Here is a 20,492-nt window from a genome sequence, read left to right as displayed (position 1 = left end):
GTCGCTTAAGAAGAGAAGCTGTTCCAAGTGTCCTGAGGGGAGCAGACCATAAGAAATGGCTGCACGGTGTCTAACCCTGTGTCCTGTCACCAGTCGTGGCCACCAGCAGGTGCCTGGGGATGCAAAGCCTCCAGTGACACGTCCTGGTATGCACTCTTGCCAAGAATGTGCAGCTTATGGACCTCTCCAGAGGGATTCAGGAAAATATTTGCATTTATTAGCTCAACAGAATTTCCTGTCCATGCTTTTACACAGTGTCCTCTTGAGATCGTGTAAATGGCCATCATTCATAGCATCCTACAGCAAGGCTTTCCACCAGTTTAACTACATATTGTATAAAGATTCACCCTGTTTTGTTCAGTGTGAACTTGCCTCCTGCGAGCTTCATTGGCTGAACCCTAATTGTCCCACAGGGAAAGAAAATAAACAATAAACTTCTCTGGCTATTTATGCTTTTATATGCCTCTGTCACATATTGGAGCTTTTCTGGGCTGAAGAGTCCTGGTCTGCACAGTCTTCCTTCACATGGAAGATACTCCATACCCCTGATCTTTGCTGTTCTCCTATGAGCTTTTTCCCACTCTGTCTTTATGAGATGAGGCAAATAAAGCAACACATTTAATAACTGGGTGCAAAATACATCTAAACAGTTTCTCAGTTTTGTTAGCAGCTTCTGCAGTCCTTGACAGTTGCTCCATCCTGAATAACTTCATATTATTTGTAAAGATCGATACCTCATCTGTCATTGATACCTACTCCTAAGTTGCTCGTGAAGGCGAAAAACAGCCTTCTGACCATTTATTGAACATTTACCCTTATCTTCTGTTCCCTGTCTTTTACCCAGTTATTTAACCATGCAACTGCCTTCCTCCTTATAATGTCTGAATTTCCTTAAGAGCCTTTGGTGAAGGACCTTGCCAAAAGCCTTCTGGAAAACCAGCAGTCAAGCCCCTATTAATATGCTTGTCAACTCCTAGAACCTGCAGGTTGGTGAGACAAGACTGCTCATCACAAAAGCCACACGAGTCTGGCTCAGTATCTATATAATGGTCCAAATCTGCATTAGATACAAATTAAATTTCTAATACAAAACCAAAAAGTCCCAGACATTTGATGTGCGGAAGGAAGAAGACAGAAACAGGGCAGTCAGTAATACTGTTGGAGAAGAGTGCTTCAGCAGAGATGGTGAAAAATTATGGAGGATTAAGAAATATTTCAGAGGGAAATAGAAGTAGCAGTGAGTGATGAAATTTAACTTGGAGTAAGTAAACACACATTAGCCTAAAATAATCCCATACTTCAATTACTGAGCACAATTACTGTGCTCTGAGTAGGCAGAACCTCTCCATAGGAGCAAACATAGATAGCAATATCGATTTCTGCCCAGCCTCCACCAGAAGTTAACAATACAGATAACGTATTTTTTAAATGAGCAGAGGAAAATCAAACATATGACATCTCTATATTCTTCAATGTTACTGTTGTATTTGAAATTATTTGCTAAAGCAAAGATTTTAAGACAAAGGGACTAGCTGAAATGGTAGCAGGAAAAATAAGCTTTAGAGGTCCTTTTACTGTAATATTTAGCAGTGTCAATGGAGAGAAAGAAAAGGAAAGATGCAGCGTGTTTTACAGTTATTGGGAAATATATTTAACATGTGTAAGTAAACTGTGGGATTCACCGCTGCAGGAGGCAAAATATCTGTGATGACCTTGAATGATTAAATGACACATCCCAAAATATTGTGAAGGAAATCACATGGGCAAGGCCACAAACAGGAGTCAGAAAAAGATATTCCACATTAATCTGTAATATTAGAGAACTGACTAACAACAATAGGAATTATTGGCCCTTGAGGAACTTTTCACTGGATGGATCAGAACATGGTGTGTGTGGGGTGATTTTCCTTTTGAAAATTGCAAAGTAATAAATATGAAATGTAAAAAAATTTCTATTTTTCAAATGCTAACTTAATCCCCCCTAAATTATAGAAGCAGCTAAGCCAAGCAATGTGTGATCAGCCAGCTAGCTGTCTGCAATATTTATGGGTGTCATGGGAATAACAGTAAATGTCAGAACTGAATGTATGCTGTCATGGCCACTAATGCAAAGCCACAGCAACTTAATTCTTCCGGTCTTGTTAGTGATACAAGGCTTAGAATGGTTTTAAATGCATTTGGAGAGTTCTTCGTTAAAAACCTTATGAATGTCCAAATGCTGGCATGTTTAAAAGATTTTTGGAATAACGTATCATGCTAAACTGTCTGAGAATGGCTACGCATCATTGTAAGTATCAGCCTGGCTTATTCATCTCCCAGACACTGTGAATTTGGACAATGAAGACAAATCCAGAATTCTCATTTTGTTGTACCTGCCCTGACTTCAGTGGAGGACCTTCCTGAGCATGATCACAGCATTAACTGAATACAGGAAATTAAGAACACATTCTGCGTGATGGTGAACGCCTTAACTTGGATTGATTTCAGAGGAAATTAACTTTAGGAAGAGCTAAGAATCCTCTAGGGATGACCTCTTTAAAAAAACCAACCACCAAACCAACCACGACCCCCCACCCCCCCAAATACAAAATCAGACAAAATTCCTGACAATATGTGTGTAGAAGTCCTGATTTGGTCATTCTACAACCTTGGCGAAGAGTGAGCTACCAACTCTTCCTTGAAGATGATCATACTCTGATCTCATAGCCATTGATACATGAGAGTTTCAAAGATGTGTAAAGAGAACAATGAATTTCACTGCAACAATGATGTAGCCAGGAGATAGCTTTTAAGGACCAGATTATATGAGCATGTAACAAAGCCACTGACTTCCCTATTGTCATATTTTGTTTGCCATTTTACATATAGTCATATTACAATAACGGTAATTTTTCATTTCTGTGATTGATTTGTGAGGAACAAAACTTTGGGTTTATCTTGCCTGAGGTAGTTCAGATATTTACCCACCTGGATCTGAAATATCTATGCTCTTACGATCCAGCCACTTGTCCTACATCTTGGGAACACTTCAAAATTTTGCCAAATTATTTCAAAAAAGATGATCTGTGTGAATGGATAATTACAAGAGACAGTCATGTAAGGCTTGTCCTACCCTTAAAACTTTTTGTATCAGAAGATGCTTATCTAGCCAAACTGCTTTGCAACTCAGGCTGACCAGAGCACACCCGTTGCTACCGTAGCTCAGCTGACAGATAGTATCTTATGAAGCTGCATTAGCTTGGTGGATTAGGACCACCAACTAAATTCCTGCGCTCTGCACCCCAAAATCATGATAGTAGTGCATGAATTTTTGGGAGCATGAATTTATAGAGCACTCGTCTTGATAAACATCAAAGTCATCAACCCTCTTTCCTCCACAGACAATGGAGTAGAGCCCTATGCTGGGAGCCCTCACCAGCATCTTCTGGTTCTCAAATGCTGACTTAGGGGGGCTGCCTGTCCTTGGAGCGAGTGTGCCCTGGGCTTGGGGGGTGTCACCTCAGTACCCTTCCTGCCCCCACCCCCACCCCCGCAGACTGCTCACCCAATCAGACCCCAATTCACAGCACAGAAGGGTGCTGTTTGCATCCGCTGACCCCACACCAGGGAACAGCAGGGAGTGAAATGAAACCGGTTTTATAGAGGGTGCAATTAAAGGAAGCAAGGGGCAGAAGTTCATCATCCCCCTTTAACAGGTGGTGAGTTTAGGTAAGCTGCTCTGATGACAGAACTGCTGTGCAGTTGGATAGCCACAGACTTCTGAATTTTGTGGAAGATAGGTCTTTGGTTTACATTTTGGTCACAAAGGATTTTTCTTCCCACTGACATACAGTCCTTGCCCTGACATACAGCAGACAAGCTAACAATAACATTTTTGTTCAGCTCTGCAGAATCAGTTTGCAAAATGTATAATTTACATCGTTAAGTTGGTAGGGTTTTTTTGTACTATATATATGTATAAGCAAGAGAAATGTAGAAAACTAGGAGGTTATTACAAAAGGTTGGAATGAAGGTTAAGTACTGGCAGAAGAGGATTATGAATTTCTGGCAAAGGCCCCCCTTCTCGTCTGTAAAATGGACACATCTCTGGTGTCCCGCAGCAGGGAAGGAGAAAGAAAGCTAGCTGCAGAGAAAGGCACAGCTGTGAGAGAGGCAGACACCAGAGAGTAACTGCCATGGTACATGGCAAATAGGGGCGTGCGGGCTAACAGCAATTTGAGTTCATATGGGTGAACAAGAAGGAAAGCACTGAGTTCATATGTCAATGACACAAATTAGTAATAAGCTATTTGTTCTTGCAGCTCCCATCACCTTTGGCTAATAACAATCTTTGACGATTAAAGTAACAATTTAAAGTCCTCAGGACCAAATTTAACCCACTGACCAACAAGTGGCAAATGAATCCACTCTTGTGGCTGAAGTCAAGAATGGCCAGTGGTACGAAAGGGACCGCTGTTTCTTTGTGTTAGTTTTAGGGAATCATGCTCTGCATTTCAGTTATGGACTACGTATTGCTGGCTCTGCCCTGAGTTACGGATGATACACTAAAAACCTCACCTGTCCCACCATCAGGTAGTCATGGTCTTCTGGCACTCTTGCTGCACAAGGAGAGAGAAACCCAAATTCATTTCACTGAAGTAATGCAAAAGACAACCTCAGGAATGCCAAGAAGAATTTATTGTGAAATGGACATTTTTCTGGATTTTTCAGATTTGCTTTACTTAAGTTTTAGCTGTTTACACTGAGCAACATAATTCTTAATAAGTTATTACCGAGGGGAAAAAAATTGCAAAGCGTCTTGGGAAGATGACAGCATGAGCTTACTAGAATCGTAGGCCATTAATTCCTTGGGTAAAGCAACATCCTTCTGTGGTGCTGGATTTTAGGTTTGATATGACAACATTGACAAAATTTCTGCTTCTGGTTTAATTTGAAGTGTGAAACTCTGTTAAGCAACCCCACCCAAACATCATTTTCCTCACTTCAGCTATGCAGAAGAGCAGAGGGATTTTGCTTTCAGTTTAAAAATAGGAACAGTTTCCCATCAGTTTATTCAATTTTGTTCCCTTTCTGGAACTTACTGCGCTTTTACTTGCCTTGGTGGTTAGGGGCTGTGCTGTAAACCAAAGCAATAAGGACGACTTTAGTTAAAGAAGAGGTTTGGTTTTGTACCTTCTTGCTAAGAAATCTTACGACAACTCCAAGATAATGTATTTTGAGGTCACAAAACACACAGGTGCTCAGTCTTCTCACTACTGTCTTGCTTTGAGGGCAGCCAAGACAGAGGAATGTAATTTTCTTCTGCCACTGCTGGTGACCTGTGGGCAAATGCAAGCAGAGAGAGAGATCACCGCACTCTTCCTTCCCCAGCTCCCTGCTCTTCTTTGCCTGTTGGTTCATAGCAGATTCCTGTTCTGCAGCGGTAAGGATGGTTCTGCTGGTTCCTGCAGTCTGCCTGCAGTCACAGCTGGCAGCACAAGGCTGAGGAGAGGGCAGATCTGCACCAGTGCAGCTCAGGCACCGCCTCAGAGCTGTGCCAGCGCACAGTGCAAGCACTCGCAGTGACAAAGGTGCCGCTTTAAGAGTTCTAGTCTTTGTGAATGTAGCTAATCTTGTTCTTTTTTCCTCTCTCTTTTCTTCACACACACGCACCCCCCCACCCTCCCTTAGCCAAGTAACATTATGGTACCCAAAACATCCTGTGGCAATTAGCTCCTCGGTTTCCCTCTGATTAAGTACCTGATTTGATTTCTCCTGTTTGAAATCCTCCATGAGTCGTGCTTGCCTCCTTTACACTAACTACAACTTTACTACCTATATTTTTATATAACTGCCCCTCTGAAGATTCCTTCTTCAGTATTTCCTTCCGCTGAAGCTAGTTCTTACCCTCGCTGCTGATTTTCTCTGCCCCATTTTAACTCCACTTGATCTGTTCTGGCGTGGGGATCAGAACTGCACAGGTCTGGGGGGTTTTGGGGCAAATGTGACACAATTCCCGATTTGTTCCGCGTTCCTCTGCACTCCTTATAAATTTGCTTTTCCTTTTGTGAACTGCCAGTGGTTTTTAAGCCGACACTTTGCAACACCTGCTCTGCCGGTAGCATTCCTCCCGGCGGGGTAAGCACCAGCCCGGTGCACCCCCGGCACATGGAGCAGCTCCCCAGCCCCCCGCTGCCCGCGTCCCCCTCTGTCCCCCCCGTCCCCTCCGTCCCCGCCACCCGCGCCCCCGTCCGTCCCCTCCGTCCCCGCCGCCCGCACCCCGCGACAGCGCAGCGGCCCGGGCAGGTCCGGCTGCTCAGCAGAACCCGCCCCCGCCCCGCCCCTCCCTGGGATTCGAGGTGTCACGTGGCCCTGCGGCCCCGCCCCCTTTCCCGCGCGCGGTCCCGGTGCGGCGGGCAGCCATGGCGGGGCGCGGGGCTGCGGAACGCGTGCTCCCCGCTCTGCCCCGCCTGCAGCCGCTTTCCACGGCCTGGCGCCCGCCCGCGCCGTGGTTCGAGGACCTCCAGGCTGCCGCCGGGACGGCTCCGGGCTGGCGGCGGGGCCGCCCCGAGCGGCAACTTTCGGCCCCGGGCCTCAGCCGCCCGGTCGCTCACGGAAGCTACGGGAGATGCTGGTGGCAGCGGAGCTGAAGGGCCGGCGGGGTGAGGGGACCGGCGGGGCGGAGGGGGATGGCTGAGGGACATGGTGGGGGCTGAGGGACATGGCCCGGCTGAGGGGACCTGGGGAGCTGAATGGACGGCGGGAGCTGAGGGGGATGGCGGGGCTGAGCGGGGCGGCGGGGCTGAGGGCACCGGCGAGCTGAGGGGGGGCCGGGCTGCGGCCGTGCCGTGCCGAGGGACCGGGGCGCTGCGCGGACCAGCGCCGCGGCGGGGCTGAGGGCCGGGGGCCGCGCGCGGCGGGCGGCGCCTCGCAGGCGGGGCACGTGCCGTTCGGCGCGTGGCGGGGGAAGCGGAGGCCGCGCGGGCGGCGGTTGAGCGCGCGGCGGTTGGTGCCACCTACCGACACGGACGCGTCGCAGCAGCCCGTCCCCGTCAGTGCCGACACCTTCCCTGCCAGGCTGCGGCGGCTGGTCAACAGCCCGCGCTGCCGCTCCGTTCGCTGGGGCGCCTCCGGCCGGGGGCTGGTCATCAACCAGCCGCGCTGTGAGTGCGAGCTGCTGGGCGCCGGGCCGGCCGTCGCCGCGCAGCCGGGTGGCCGTGGGGCAGCGGCAGCCGCCGGTTTCTTCAAGACCAAGAACTTCAGCAGCTTCATCCGGCAGCTCAGTCTCTATGGCTTCCGCAAGGTGGGGGTGTTGCTGGGGAGCAGTGTGGTGGGGGGGCCGGGCCCAGAGGGTGGACAAGGCAACGGTGGCAACGGCACCGGGCCCCTGCATCGCTTCCGCAGCCCCCGCTTTCGCCGCGACCGCCCTGACCACCTCGTCCACCTGAAGCGCCTGACGAAGGGCAACAAGGCGAAGATGGCAGCGGGCCTGGATGTGACCAGCCGCCCACCCAACCGCTTCCAGCGCTTGCCTGGCACGCCACTGAACGGGCAGCCGCTGCCTCCGCCCTCGACGCTCAGCAGGCCTGGTGAGTCAGAGTGGGCCATGTGGGGCCTTGGTGGGTTTTTGAGAAGCGCTGGGTGGCATGGGATTTGAAAATCAACGCTCTCCTGAGGGAGAAGGGTTACCTGTCCTTGCCGGTGGCATCTCAGTTCACCTGGTGTAGGGAAGCTGTTGTCGTTTATGCAGGTAGATCTGCTGCCAGTAAGCATGAGTAGCATGGTTCACATGTATTTCAGGCTGCCTGTAGACTACAGTACAGTCTCCATTGCGTACTACACTAAGAACACCCTTGCTCGATCTCTGTGGAGCTGGCACAGCTCTACCAGATGAACGTTACTGCTTCTTGCCCGTCAGTAAGGATGCCCATCAGTAGGGATGCTTAATATGCTGTCATTAAATGTGTGTGAAGCAGTGAGTCATGTGAAGTGATAACTAGAGCATCCTGTTAGTTTTGTGCAAAGAAGACAAGACCTGGTAGTAAGAGTTTTGTCAGTTGTCTCCTGAAAAAGAATTCACAAGCTACGTAGTTTTTAAAACGGTTTGCATGAGTAGGTGAGAGCTAATTAGAAAATAATACTGCTGAAAAGCCCTAGAACGTGTTTTCTGTCTTTCTAACCCTCTTTGAGAGGATCTGAGTTTTCCCAAGACAAGTGTGAGCCCTCAGGATTATTCCACACATTTTGTATCGGCCCTAAAGCTTTGTAGTTGGCGCTGTGTAAGGAAGATGTGAATATCTTGCTTTGCAGTGCTCTTGGGCTGCTGCCAGAAGAGCACTCCGGCTTCCCATTCCCTTGGTGGCATGTTAACTGTCATCTTCCTTGCAGCTGATACAGCAACGTGTTGGTTCAGCGCAGTGATCGGAGGAGACTTTAATAGCCTGGCTGGCTCTTGGACCCGAGTGATGCACCCCATGGGTGCAGAGCTGTAAGGCGCAGTGTAGGAGAAGCGGCAGGACTGTGCGACCAGGAGAAGGGGAGAAGCAGTTGACGGTACTGCTGTCTGCAGCACCGGCTGGCCTTTAGAGCAGAGTAGGGTATCCCCATACTCTTGGTTACTGTGTCAGGGTAGGAACTGTCATCTAATTCAAGTGGTGTTTTCCGTGATGTGTGTGGAACTGCACGTGCAATACCAAGAAGACAAAATGAAGCATCTGAGAAGGGATGGAACTTATTTCAGTAGGGAGGCTAGGAAACATTTAAACTAATGATTTGATGTTAACCTTGTTAAGGCTAAGGTGAGTCATAGCAGACTTCAGTGACATGTGGTTTGTCTGATGTAATGCAGACCATTGATAAAGGAAATTATGAGAAAGAGATGACTCTTTCATTTTTTGTCCTCTGTTTTTATGGCTGCAGTTTCAGAGTTTTTGCTCTAGGAGTCTCATTTTCTAGAAAGACAGAACAAGGAAAACATTGGGGTTTCTATGCAGTCAAGTTCTGACAGGCTGACAATGCACTGTGCGCTCTGTACTGACTGTTTAGGGGCACGTCTGTTCCCAGTGTCTTGCAGGGTGTAACGCTCTGTTAAACATTCAGGAACAATTCCTGGACAGCAACTGGAGGTTGGTAACTTGGCATCCTGTGGTGTCTTGTTTACGTGTTAGAACTAGATAATCTTCATGTCCCTATCCAAAGGTAAAATATAAACAAAAGAATTTTCATACCCCTGTTCCTTCTCTGTTTATAAATGGTGAAAGTACTGAACAGGAAATAAACGGTCCTATACATTAAGTCTTAGCAAATCTTCAGGGTCAGCTGGTATTTATTTAGTGATTCTTAATGGTTAAATGTGAACTTGCAGAATAATGACTGTATGTTACTGATTTCTTGAATTAGTTTTCATCAGAGGAGTGCAAGAGGTAAATGTGAGGCTATTTTTAAAAAAAGTCCTTTTGGGTGAGAATTGGAAACTACAGGTCTGAGAAAGCCTGGCTTCTAGATAAACCCTATTGACGTGAACCATCCTGAAACTTGTAATTCTCATGGCTAAATGCAATCCTGCAGGGGAGTCACAAATGCAGTAGTTCTTGCAGAAATCAATGAGCACAGGCGTTTGCAGTGTTACTGTCAGTGTTTCCACAAAGTCACCAAAACAGAAATTGAGCTGTCATGGTATAAAAGCAAATGCCATTTCATGAAACAGTAACTGTCTGAGAGAGGAAACTGTGAAATAATAGAGAAGAATAAAAGGACTGTCTAGGAAATAACAAAATGGCAAAGTCTGGGATATTTTAGTCTGCACTGAACTAGTTGAGCTGACTGAGGAAAAATTGGCTTTGAAATTTTTTTCTTGACCAAATAAATGACTTGTCATGAAGTACTTGCAAAGTCCTTTGGAGGATTTTGACATTGCCCTTCCCTTAGCTGTTTGTGAGCTGTCACTAGTGGAGTTTGGTCAAATCTTGCTTTATGATGTCCCTTTTTTAGAATGTATTGTCTGATTTAACACACCGTACTTTCAAAATTGCTTTTGTTTGGTTTAGTGAGTTACTACACATTTTGATTTATAGCACATTTCTAAATATGGGTAACTCGTTACTGCCAGTTTAAGGAGATTGAATGCTACGCAGACACCTCTGTGTTGGCGCTTCACTCGTGTGCCACACAGCAGTTAGTGCATGCTCGGGTGTAAGAGTACAGTCTCCTTTCTGGATTAAGTACGCTGGAGCAAAGGTAGTCTTCCCAAATCATGTTGTAGAGCCTTGGCTCCTCATACTGCCTTTCTTTGCCTGTGAAAACTCCTTTCCTTAACACTTGTTTCACTTTATTTTGTACCCACTGCAGGACTGCTGACTGTAGGACAGTTTCATCAACTTTACGGTCAAGGTGTTTTCCCTCCTTACTCCTACATGGCAACCTTGTGCCAAGCCCCCAGCACTTTACCAGCACAAAGATTAGATCCAACTCCAGTCCCTTCCACTTGGATCCAGCAGGGACCACTTGGGTTGCTGCCAGGGCAAGGGGCTTCCCCAGCTTTTCCAGATAAAGGGGCTGCCTTTCCTGTACTCCAGACACTTCCAACAGGAGCCACGTACACCCTCCAGCCTGTGGCTTCTCTTCCGCCACTTCAGCAAGGGACTCAAAGCGTTGCTGCATCCATTGCAAATTGCAGCAGCTCTGCATCTTCAGTGCCGTGCTCACAAGCCTGCTATCCAACAGGTATGAAAAAAATTTCTGCATTTGCTTTTCAAAAATAGATTTTAAAGTGAGACTTTCCAATATTTTTTTACAATACTCCACCATGTGTATATCTCAAGTGAGAATTAGAAAGTGTCAAGTCTAAAAGGAAGATGGACCTAAAGCAAAAGGAGTTTCTGTTTGGTATTCGTGTCCTTCCTCCAGATTTTGTGTGTCCCCTGGTGATTTTCTGGATAGCCTTTCTGTTGAGGTGAAAGGGCGAGGAGAAGAACATTTGTCCAATACTAGTCGGTGTGAGGCTAACTTTCATTTTTGTTTTTTTAATTAAGCAAAACTTGGACAATGGTATTAAAGCACTGAGACCTTGTTAAGAAGTAGTATCCTAGGCCTTGGTCTCATGTTTTTCCAGGTTAAGGTTTTAAACTCAAAGATCAGTCAAAAGTATTGTGCAGAACAGGGGTCCTCAAACTTTTTAAACAGGGGGCCGGCACGCAGATTAGGTGGCAGGCAGTCATCTGCAGCTGCTTGGTTTCCCCCTCCAACCCCCGGTGGGGTGGTGGTGGTGTGGGGGTTCTGTAAATACGGGGGAGCGGATTGAGGACCTTGGGGGCCATATCCGGCCCGTGGGCCGTAGTTTGAGGACTCCTGGTGTAGAATATTTCGTTCTGCTCATACTGTTTTTGTATCTAAATTTTTTTTCTTGCTTAGCTTCTTTATGTTGTATTTTTTTACACACTGAAAACTAGAAAGTACGAAGTCTTGGTTCCTTTCTTTTTTCTAAATTATTTCTGCCACAATTGTCAGTCACATTTAATCACTCAATTACAAAATAAATCAGTCTCACTGAAGTGTTTTTATCCTTCAGAAGAGGAGTTGAAGCAAATTACTGTTCTTTTCCTTGCCCTTACCTTGAATGGGAAAAATCACATGATAGGTTATTTTCTGGGGAGTGGTGGTGTATTTGTTGTGGGTTTGTGGTGTTTTTTTTAGTTTCCCTAAAACTTCTGAAATTCATAACAGTGACTCATTCCTTGAACAAACTAAAGCTCAGTTGTTATTCTTTCCTTCTGCCTGCTCCTCCTTTGGCAGCCGCACCTTCACAAAGACAGCTATCTATCCCTGTTTAGAAATCCTACACAGTGAAATCATTACATCTTTTGTGCATGTCTTCTGAGACCTCTGCTGAGAACATTTCAGACAATAATCACTAGTTTCCATAACATCATTTTTGTCAAGGAAGGGTTCTGAGGAGCTGGGCATTTCTTGTAGACACACTTAAATGTTTTAAGAGACAGGCAACTTCTGCCACGTGCCCCTTGCCTTGTGCTCCTTATGCAGAGATTACTGTGGTGGCCAGAGTGTGGAGCCTGCCTTACCAGCTGCTAACTATCAAGTCTTCTCCCAGGAGCAGGTGTCCTGAGAGTCATAGAATGGTTTGGGTTGGAAGGGACCTTAAAGATCAGCAAGGTCCCACCCCCCTGCCGTGGGCAGGGACACCTTCTATTAGACCAGGTAGCTCCAAGCCTCATCCAGAATACTTGCTTAATTAAGGTGGGAGGTGGGAGGTGGTCCCCGCTTTGCGTTTCTATTGGTTACAGAGCATAGGCTGAAACTCATCATGATGAATTGTAGTTGTCTCTGTCTCAGCTAAGGCCCCAGCCCTCTCCCGTAGTCAAGGGAAGGAAAGGGGCGTCTCGGGTGCGATTTCACGTAGCTCGGTTTAGAGTTTGTCGTGGGGTAAGATTACTGGTGTCCTGGAAGTGCCTGTTTTGAAGTACTGCCTGTAGGGGAGCTGAGGGAGACCAGCGTAGATTTAGACATGAATATGGAGATCTCTCTCACTGGATGACACTCGTTGCTTTAAGTTTAAAGGATAACTTGGCTATGTTGCTCAGGTAGAACCTTCTGGGGTGGGAGGTGGGTGTGAGAACGCAGTGAAAACATACCAAATTTTGCAAGGTGTAATCAAAACTAAAATACAGAAAATTAGGGAATCTGAGGCGTTTGAAACCTCCAGTGAATTAATTAGCGTTTCTGAGAGTGTAAGTGACATTTCACTGGAGTATGATAAATCTTTTAATTTTCACTGTCACTCTAGGACTGTCTCAGCGGTTTTACTTCTGTGCCTGTGTATCTCTTAATCTCTCCGCTATCCTTTCTTCTATATATTATAACATACAGAATGCTGAAAGCGTGTTTCTTCAAATGTCCACATGAAAAAGTCTGGTTTCCTTCATCATGAAAGCACAGCAGCAAGATTAGTTTGTTTGGAAAGTGATAGTTAACCTTAAGATATGTATTTAGTAAGTGAGAGAACTAAAGAATGTATGTTCAATCTTATTCTTGACTCTCTTCATTTCACTTTTGAAGTCCCATTAAATGAAATCAAAGTAGAACTTTGTCAAAAGATTTCTTTTTGTGTGTATTCAAACTTGTTTGTTAACTTCTGTGACAAAAAGATTTCCCTGGTTTTTCATTATGATTCTTATTGAAAAGTCAGTAACATAAAATACGTTCATCTAAGTCTTTTTTTCCCCACTAGCCTTAGACCATAATTAGTTTAAGGATTTAGTTCTGTTTACTTTCAACTATCTGCAAAACTTTTGACAGTAGTAGAATCGCGTCAAAGAAATGCGTTGAAGCTTTATTATCCGAGAGTGTCTAATAATGAAAAATCAGTCATGGAGACCATGTGAGAAATATTAGTTATTGGTGCCACCTGACAGTGCAAGTCCAGTCGCGCCTTTTGAATGCATCTGTGGCTGTAGGGTTCATTTACCTATGAAGACCTTTCTGGTGAGTGGTAGTTTAGGAGTAGTCATGATATTCTTCGGAATGATACACTCTTGGTTAAGATAATTCATTTTCTTTGTAAGTCTTAAAATTCACATGGTCACAAGTGTGTATGAACACCTAGGCTCAGCTATGTGAATACGCTTTCTGTGGTGTATTGTGACAAGAAACTCAAGCAGCCAAATCAGAGAGGTGATACTAAGACACAAAAGACTCTGATTATGAGGTTTCTGCATGTATGTGTGTGTGTTACCAATTTTACTCTGATTATGAGGTTTCTGCATGTATGTGTGTGTGTTACCAATTTTACAATATATATTTTTAATACATCTATACATATCTTAAATATTTTTAAGGTTAAGAAATTGGTCTTAAAATGACTTGGGAGGTAACAATAAATTTCTGGAATGTCGTTTACTGTGTGATTATTGAAATGTTTAATCAAAGTAAGCAATAGAACTCTGCACACCAGGCACAAGTCCCGGCAGTCTGATAGCTGTGTTTGAATTCTTGCAGCCACACCGCAGAGCTGTTCAGCAGCAGCCCACACAGATCCTCTGGCTGGCTGTGCTGGTCCTACTGCTTCAGCGTGCACCCACGACAGCTTTCTCCAGGTGAGCGTAGCCTACTGAAAGGAGGTGAAAGAGAAGGAGACTGTATGAATGAACTGCAGGTTTATACACTTGTGAAATTAAGGATATAAATTTGAAAACTGATCTGCTTGATGAAGTGAAAGTGATGTGGTTTACAAATACCTATTTCAAAGAACCACTGAATGTTAAACGGGTAGTTTTGTAATTCAGGTTAGGTTTCAGGGTAGCAGCATAGTGGGTGTCCTCATCAGTGGAGTGTTTTTGCTTGACTTCACCAGAATCACTTTTAGTTAATGAGCCTGCATTTGTATTTGAAGAATGTTCTTGCCTGGACAAAAAGAGATTCTTTAATATTATGAAAATACTGAGAAGCAGCTCCACTTCTTTGTCTCAGATAGTTTCCTGCAGTCCTGAGTTTGATTTGATGAACGAGAAAAACTAAGGTGACTTTGTGGAATGGGCCCCACCTCGGAGATCTCTTATTAAAGATAACTCCAGTACTTCCTGTAAATGCTTTATGTAATTTTAGTGGAAACTGCGCCTTATTTGGAGGGCCTGGCTTATCAGATATCAGAAGATCTGAAGTAAAAATGCAAGAGCTTCCTTTTCTATTACAGCATAACGCATATACTTTTTTCCCCCTCACAGAGGACAAGCGAAGCAAGTTATGCTTATGCGTGTTGAAAAAGGGTTGACCTACCCAAGCTTGATCATCCAGTTTCCTGTCTTGCAAATATCAACCTTTCTCTTTTATTCGTGACTTCTTTTAAAAAATAAGCTTATCCAAGATGGGCAGGTTATGGCCAGGGTAACACGTTAGTGTAAGGCTATAAATAGCCAATAGCCAGTCACGCCGTCGATATTGTAGTATTTATTTTTCGCACAGTGCATCTTTGTCCTCTCACTTTCATTGTGAGCTGCTTTTTTCATCCAGGACATGAGGATCCGTCTGAGCGATGGGCAGTCACAATTAAATAGCTTATCTCGGAAGGCCGAGATCCATGGGATAGTAAATCATTCCAAAGGAGGTGTCAGAGGTGGTGTTGTGGCTAGATCGAAGGATAATATACAGTGTCCGAAGGGTCTAGTAAAAATCAGTTGTTTGGAGAAGCGAGTCCATGGGCAGTGTGTGGAGTCAGAAGAGCTTTAGGCCACTTGCTAGTGGTTGCTTTGTTTCCTGGAAACCCCCAGCAAAAAGCTGCCGAGCATCTGGGCAGACTGCGGGAAGGCGATCCTCTGCGTGAGAAGGCCAAAGGCGAGCAGTGCCCTGTATCAGTTCCACCAGGTCAGTAACCGGCTGTCTCTGAGCAGGGTAACACAGCTATCGTACCGCGTGGATCAACGGGACTTCTTGATTTCTGAGTCTTAGCATAGCCTAGGTCATTTCTCCTGGAATGTGGTGACAGGCTGTGCAGGTGGTACAGAAGACAGCAGTTTGCCTGCGGTTCTTGCTGAGCTGTGGGGAATAATCAGTTTGCCTTTTGTGTGTTCTGGGGCATATACTTCCCCAAACTTCTGCTGGGGGATGTGGCAAGCTGCAGTATTGAGCATCCTGCCTGGCTGGTGTATTGATCATCCATCAGTAACCACTTGCACAAATCCTCAAAAGCGGTAAAATTCATCAGCCCTGGCTGACTAAGCATTTTTATTGTTCTTCACAAAAAATAGAACTATTGCATGGTGTATTTCCTATCGTTCCACTCAATACCTTCTACCAGTTGCAGGAGTTCAGTGCGATGCTGTTGAAGCGTGGTTTGTGGGGCGTTTTAGGCTGTTTGGTCCCGCTGTGTGCTGCTAGGTAGGAGTGGCAAAGCCTATACGAAACTGCTGGACCAGTCCCGAAGACAGCGAACCGTATCGGCACACTAGCAGTCAGCAAGCTGGTTACCAGCCCCGTTTCTGTTGGATCCAGACGGTGCTTTGTGGTCTCAGAAGGAAAAGCTGGCACTCTCGGACAAGGAAGCCTAAACCTTGTGCTGTTCTTACTGGGTCTTGCAGAGAGCATCACTTTTAAGTTTAGGAGAGATTTAAGACAGGTGGAGTTTCTGGGTCTTGGGGGCCAGCTGCTGGGCTTGTACAGTACGCACCTGAGCTGCTGAAAGTGTTAGGTGACCCTGACTGGAACATGGGCAGACCAGGCCGGTAACTAACTGGTTGGTTGGCTGCAGTTTGCTCTCCAGGAAAAGCTACAGAGAATTACTGCGTGGAATGGCAAGGGGACATAGGTGGTTATACCCAGACATGGTGGCTGATGATGGTGTATCTCACCAGGTTTCTGAAATCGGGGTTTCAGAGGTTTGTATTACACTCTCATCACGGTTGGTTACAAAACAGGGAGCTCAGGTACAACTTCTTACCCATTTTTTCATTTGGGTTCTCTTAAGTGGGGTTTGGATTAGTGTGATGAATCAGTATCCTTGGGTAGGAATGAGTCTTTTGAGAGACCTCCTGCTATCTTCTGCAACAGCAGTGCTGGCAGCTCACAACCATTAGCTCAATACTTCCCCGCTGCTTTATCATAGATGTGAACTGAGGCTACATATGGGATTTCAGCGATTTTTTTTTTTTTTCCCTGCCCCCACCTCGTTTTGTTTTTTTTTTAATAGCAGCCCTGCTGTTTGATTATTGCTATTACCATGGTTATTAAGCTGTCGGTATTTCCTTGTGGAACTGAAGCAAGAGGTAACGGGAAATGGAAGAAATAAACGTGCAAGAAAAAAGAAGAACTTTCTGACCTTAAAAGCAGTCCTAAGTAGTTTGCTTTTATTTGTAATAAGGAATGATAATCAGCCATGTTATTTCAAAAAGAAATCAAGTCTGAACTAATTCCGATTGCCCAAGCACTCAAGCCAGATTTGTGTAGTCCTAGCGGTCCCTGAAAAGGTGTGGTTGTGCTTTAATTCCTGCACACGCTACGCTAATCTTGTAAGTGAAATGCCCGTCTTCTCTTTCACCACTTCTGCTAAGTTAGACCATTTTTCCTCTTGAGCTTGAATGACCAGCAAGCTATTAGTCTTTCAGGCCCTGACTTCTCAATCTTTTATCGGTTTTCCTTGTTTCATTGCTGCCTCCCCCCATCCTTCTCCAGGTGAACTAAAAGGATTTAAATTGTACCTTTGTGTGGCCCCTTTCTCCTGTTGGAAATACACACGAGATCCTGTAGTGCATCCAAGAGGACAATATGTGCTGTAACAGCTTCAAGCTGAGGTCCCCTAAGAAGAGGCAGAAAAAGCTTCAGTATGGGTGGGTTGGTTGGTTGGTTTTTGGCAGGGATGATCTTATTCCTGGATGGTTTGGTAATCCAGATCTTACTTAGAATCCTGACTACTTATGACACTAAACAAGCAATGCAACAGAAATGAAACACCTTATTGACATTTTAAAAAAATAGAACTGAAAAAAAATCAAATGAGAGGAATAATGTTTGAACCTATCTCATAAAAACATAAAGGTGGCTTAGCCTTTAATGAAAAGATTTTGCTTAACTAAACCTAAATTTCTCAAATTCCAGGTTTTATTTCCCCCTCCGTTTCCCCCACCCTCCACAGTTTGTGGCTATCTGCAAACTGGCACATCTACACGAATCCACACTAGGACTTGCCTTCACACACCCAGGAGACAGGATCTCATCTCTTTGTGGTATCTCCATCAGGGAGAGACCAATTCCTTCACTGGCATTTGATCTGATACGGCTTTCCTAGTAGGTGATCCTGTAGCTTCCTGTTCTCTAATTTACTCGTCTCTGGAAGTAGCTTTTCATTAACCATGACCTCAGCTTAAAGGTCTAAGGATAGTCAGGCACTAAGGACTGCTCCTTCATACTGGATCTCTTCCAAAAGAAGGCTGTATTTTAAATAGACCTGAGTTTCTGTTCAACATCATTGTATGACTTGTATTTGTCAGAAGAAATGACCCTTCTAGTGTCCTTTGACTGAGTCACCTCCAGAAGAAGTAGCAGTACAGACACTGGCTGTTAAAATGTCATCTATCATTTCACTTTGGTAGGACTTGCTGCTTTGGAAAAACTCTTTCATTGTCTTCATTCTGTTTTAAAGGTTATTCGATATATAGGAATGCTACTAAAAAAATCATCACTGGATTGCTGATTGTGTCCTGTCGTCCTGTGATGTCATTACAGTGAAAAATTTTAGTAGTGTTCAGACCTGATCTGTGATGGCAAAGGCAGTCTCTGTAGATTCTACAAGAAGTGTTTCTGACCTGAAATTCTGTCGGGTTTTTATGCAGATCGATGCAGACTTTGGGTTGTGCCTCTGTGGGACACTGTCATGACTGGAGAGTCCAGATGTGAGGCTGTGACAGGCAGGGCAGTTTTGCAGTATTTGCTTTCACCGGTATTTGAACTCCCACTCATCCTGGGACTGGGGCGTTCCTGGGGGGCACCCCTTGTGTAGATGTGCCTATGGACAATCACTTGAGGAGGAAAATGGTATTATTGGTTAAGAAGCGGTGAGTTCCTCAAGTTGTGTTGTCCATATGCACATTTACAGCATGTGGACCTTTTGCTTAAAAATGATGTGGTTTATACTGATTTTTTTATACTACAACAACAGGAATGCTTGAGTTTTAGAAGGAACTGAAGGCGGGTGGATTTTCTCTCTCATTTTCTATTACGTATGTGGCATGTGAAGAGGGTGGTTCTAGTGTACCCCCACAGGTCCTACTAAGACCAGAAGTCTCTGATTTGAATGCTTGGGTATATTTAACACCTGCGGTGCAAAGGGTGTGCAGACAATGCATCTGCAGGCATACACCAGCTCCTAGTAAGTAACCTTCTCTCCAGGATAGACCATGAATAGAAGAAAGGAAGCGTGCCAAGGGCAAGGTGGTTAATGAAAACCAAGACAAAGCAGTAGCTTTTTTCTTTTTTCTTCTGGTTAAACTTGCTATTAAACTGAGAATAACGGACAATCTTTCAAGCTTTTGGATAAATGGATAAACAGAATCAATACACATCCTGTCATGGTAATTTTTTGATACACAAGTTCACTGTATTTTGTTTTTTCCAGAATCCTCCAATGCAGTCATCTTATGAAGCTGAACTGATGCCATCTGACTGGCTATGTAATATATCTGAAGAAAACAAGAAGGCAGAAGTCAGTCTTGAAGCCACGTTTCAGGTTGCCGCTGAGGTGCATTCATCATGCAAAGCTGAAAAGGTGGGAGTGGCACCTGTAGAGAGCCAGTATTCGATCCTGGAGTTTAATGGAAATCAGGCACCGCCTGTTAATAGTTACGCACCACCTTCAACTGAGGAAAGCCAGCTGGAATGTCTCACTCTGTAACTTCAGACACATCATTTCTGGTGGAAGCAGATGGAGCACTGAATTTGTCTCCATTACAGCCTTCTGACATTCTTTGTGCTGCCGATACCACTCTGTCTATGGAAACTGCTGCTGCTGCTAAAATACTACAAGAACTTCTGACCACACAGGAAGCAGATGAAAAAGGGAGCAAAGAACCAGATCACCGCCCAGCTGAGTTCTCCCTCATGTTTTTTCAGGAAGAATTGTTCAGTCCAGAGCAGGTAAGGGGTAAGGGGAGGTAAACCAACATCTTTCTTGAGCTAACTATATTTGATAGTAATGCTAGGGTCTGGACCGGTAGCTTTTCAATATTCTTGCCTGCTTAAGAACTGAAGGCTTCTTTAATTAAGCTTTTAATGTACAGTGAAGGGTTTGCTTGGTAAAACAAGATATAAAAAAGAAGACGGAATGAAAAAGTATCCCATGTTTCCCATGTTAATGAGCATGACATGTGTCAGCCTGTTGGCCAAGTTAGGGTGCTCATTTGCATGGGAAACATGCGTAGTGCAGGTGTATTCGTGGTGATGAAGTGGATGCTTTTTTAGGTTGTAACATACCATCTTTAATCTCCAACAAAGAAGAGTATTTTGAGAATTGCTGCTGGAGGCAGATTTTTGCTTAAATTTAGATAAACGGTTAGATTGTTTCTGATAAATAGTTGTAAGTTCTGTTTTCTGTGGAAAGTATAGTTTATTGACATTTGACTGGTATAAAGCATCTTCATTGGTTTATACTTTGTGGCATACAACAAGTTGTAATTGTACTTCGGTCTACCTGTACCTGGCCTTCCCGGTATGTAAAATTGTAAGTCTCATGAGGGGTGAGGGGCATTCTAGATGTTACTCTGTTAAGGCAGCAAATGAGTGCTCTGCTTTTTGTTTTGTTTTGAAAACAAGGTAAGCTCAGGAGATTGACTGCATCTGTTTCTGCTGCATGAGACCTACCTGGCATGTAGGCACTCAATCTCATTTTTGTGTGTGCATTGAAGCTACTGTCTTATTGTTCTGTTGGTAGATTGACCTTCAGGTCCCTCTCTGTTAACCGATGGCAATGTAAATGCAAATCGTTGAGTGTCATTGGGGTGTAGCTGAATTGTAAAAAA

The 20,492-nt window shown here is 44.8% G+C and overlaps 1 protein-coding gene across 1 annotated transcript; it reads left to right on the top strand.

Moving 5' to 3' along the window:
- The first annotated feature begins 4,427 nt into the window (after positions 1-4,427).
- Positions 4,428-19,483, top strand: LOC130145439 (heat shock factor protein 5-like). The gene is made up of 6 exons (XM_056330206.1): positions 4,428-4,437; positions 6,456-6,641; positions 6,804-7,568; positions 10,327-10,701; positions 13,990-14,087; positions 19,094-19,483. The coding sequence occupies exons 1-6, from the start codon at positions 4,428-4,430 to the stop codon at positions 19,367-19,369; spliced, it is 1,710 nt and encodes a 569-aa protein (XP_056186181.1). The 3' UTR covers positions 19,370-19,483.
- Positions 19,484-20,492: the final 1,009 nt, after the last annotated feature.

The sequence above is a fragment of the Falco biarmicus genome, chromosome 3 (assembly GCF_023638135.1).
Source record: "Falco biarmicus isolate bFalBia1 chromosome 3, bFalBia1.pri, whole genome shotgun sequence".
NCBI classification, from domain to species: Eukaryota; Metazoa; Chordata; class Aves; order Falconiformes; family Falconidae; genus Falco; species Falco biarmicus.
Note: the sequence above shows the minus strand (reverse complement) of the source record. Positions and strands in the feature narration are given on the sequence as shown.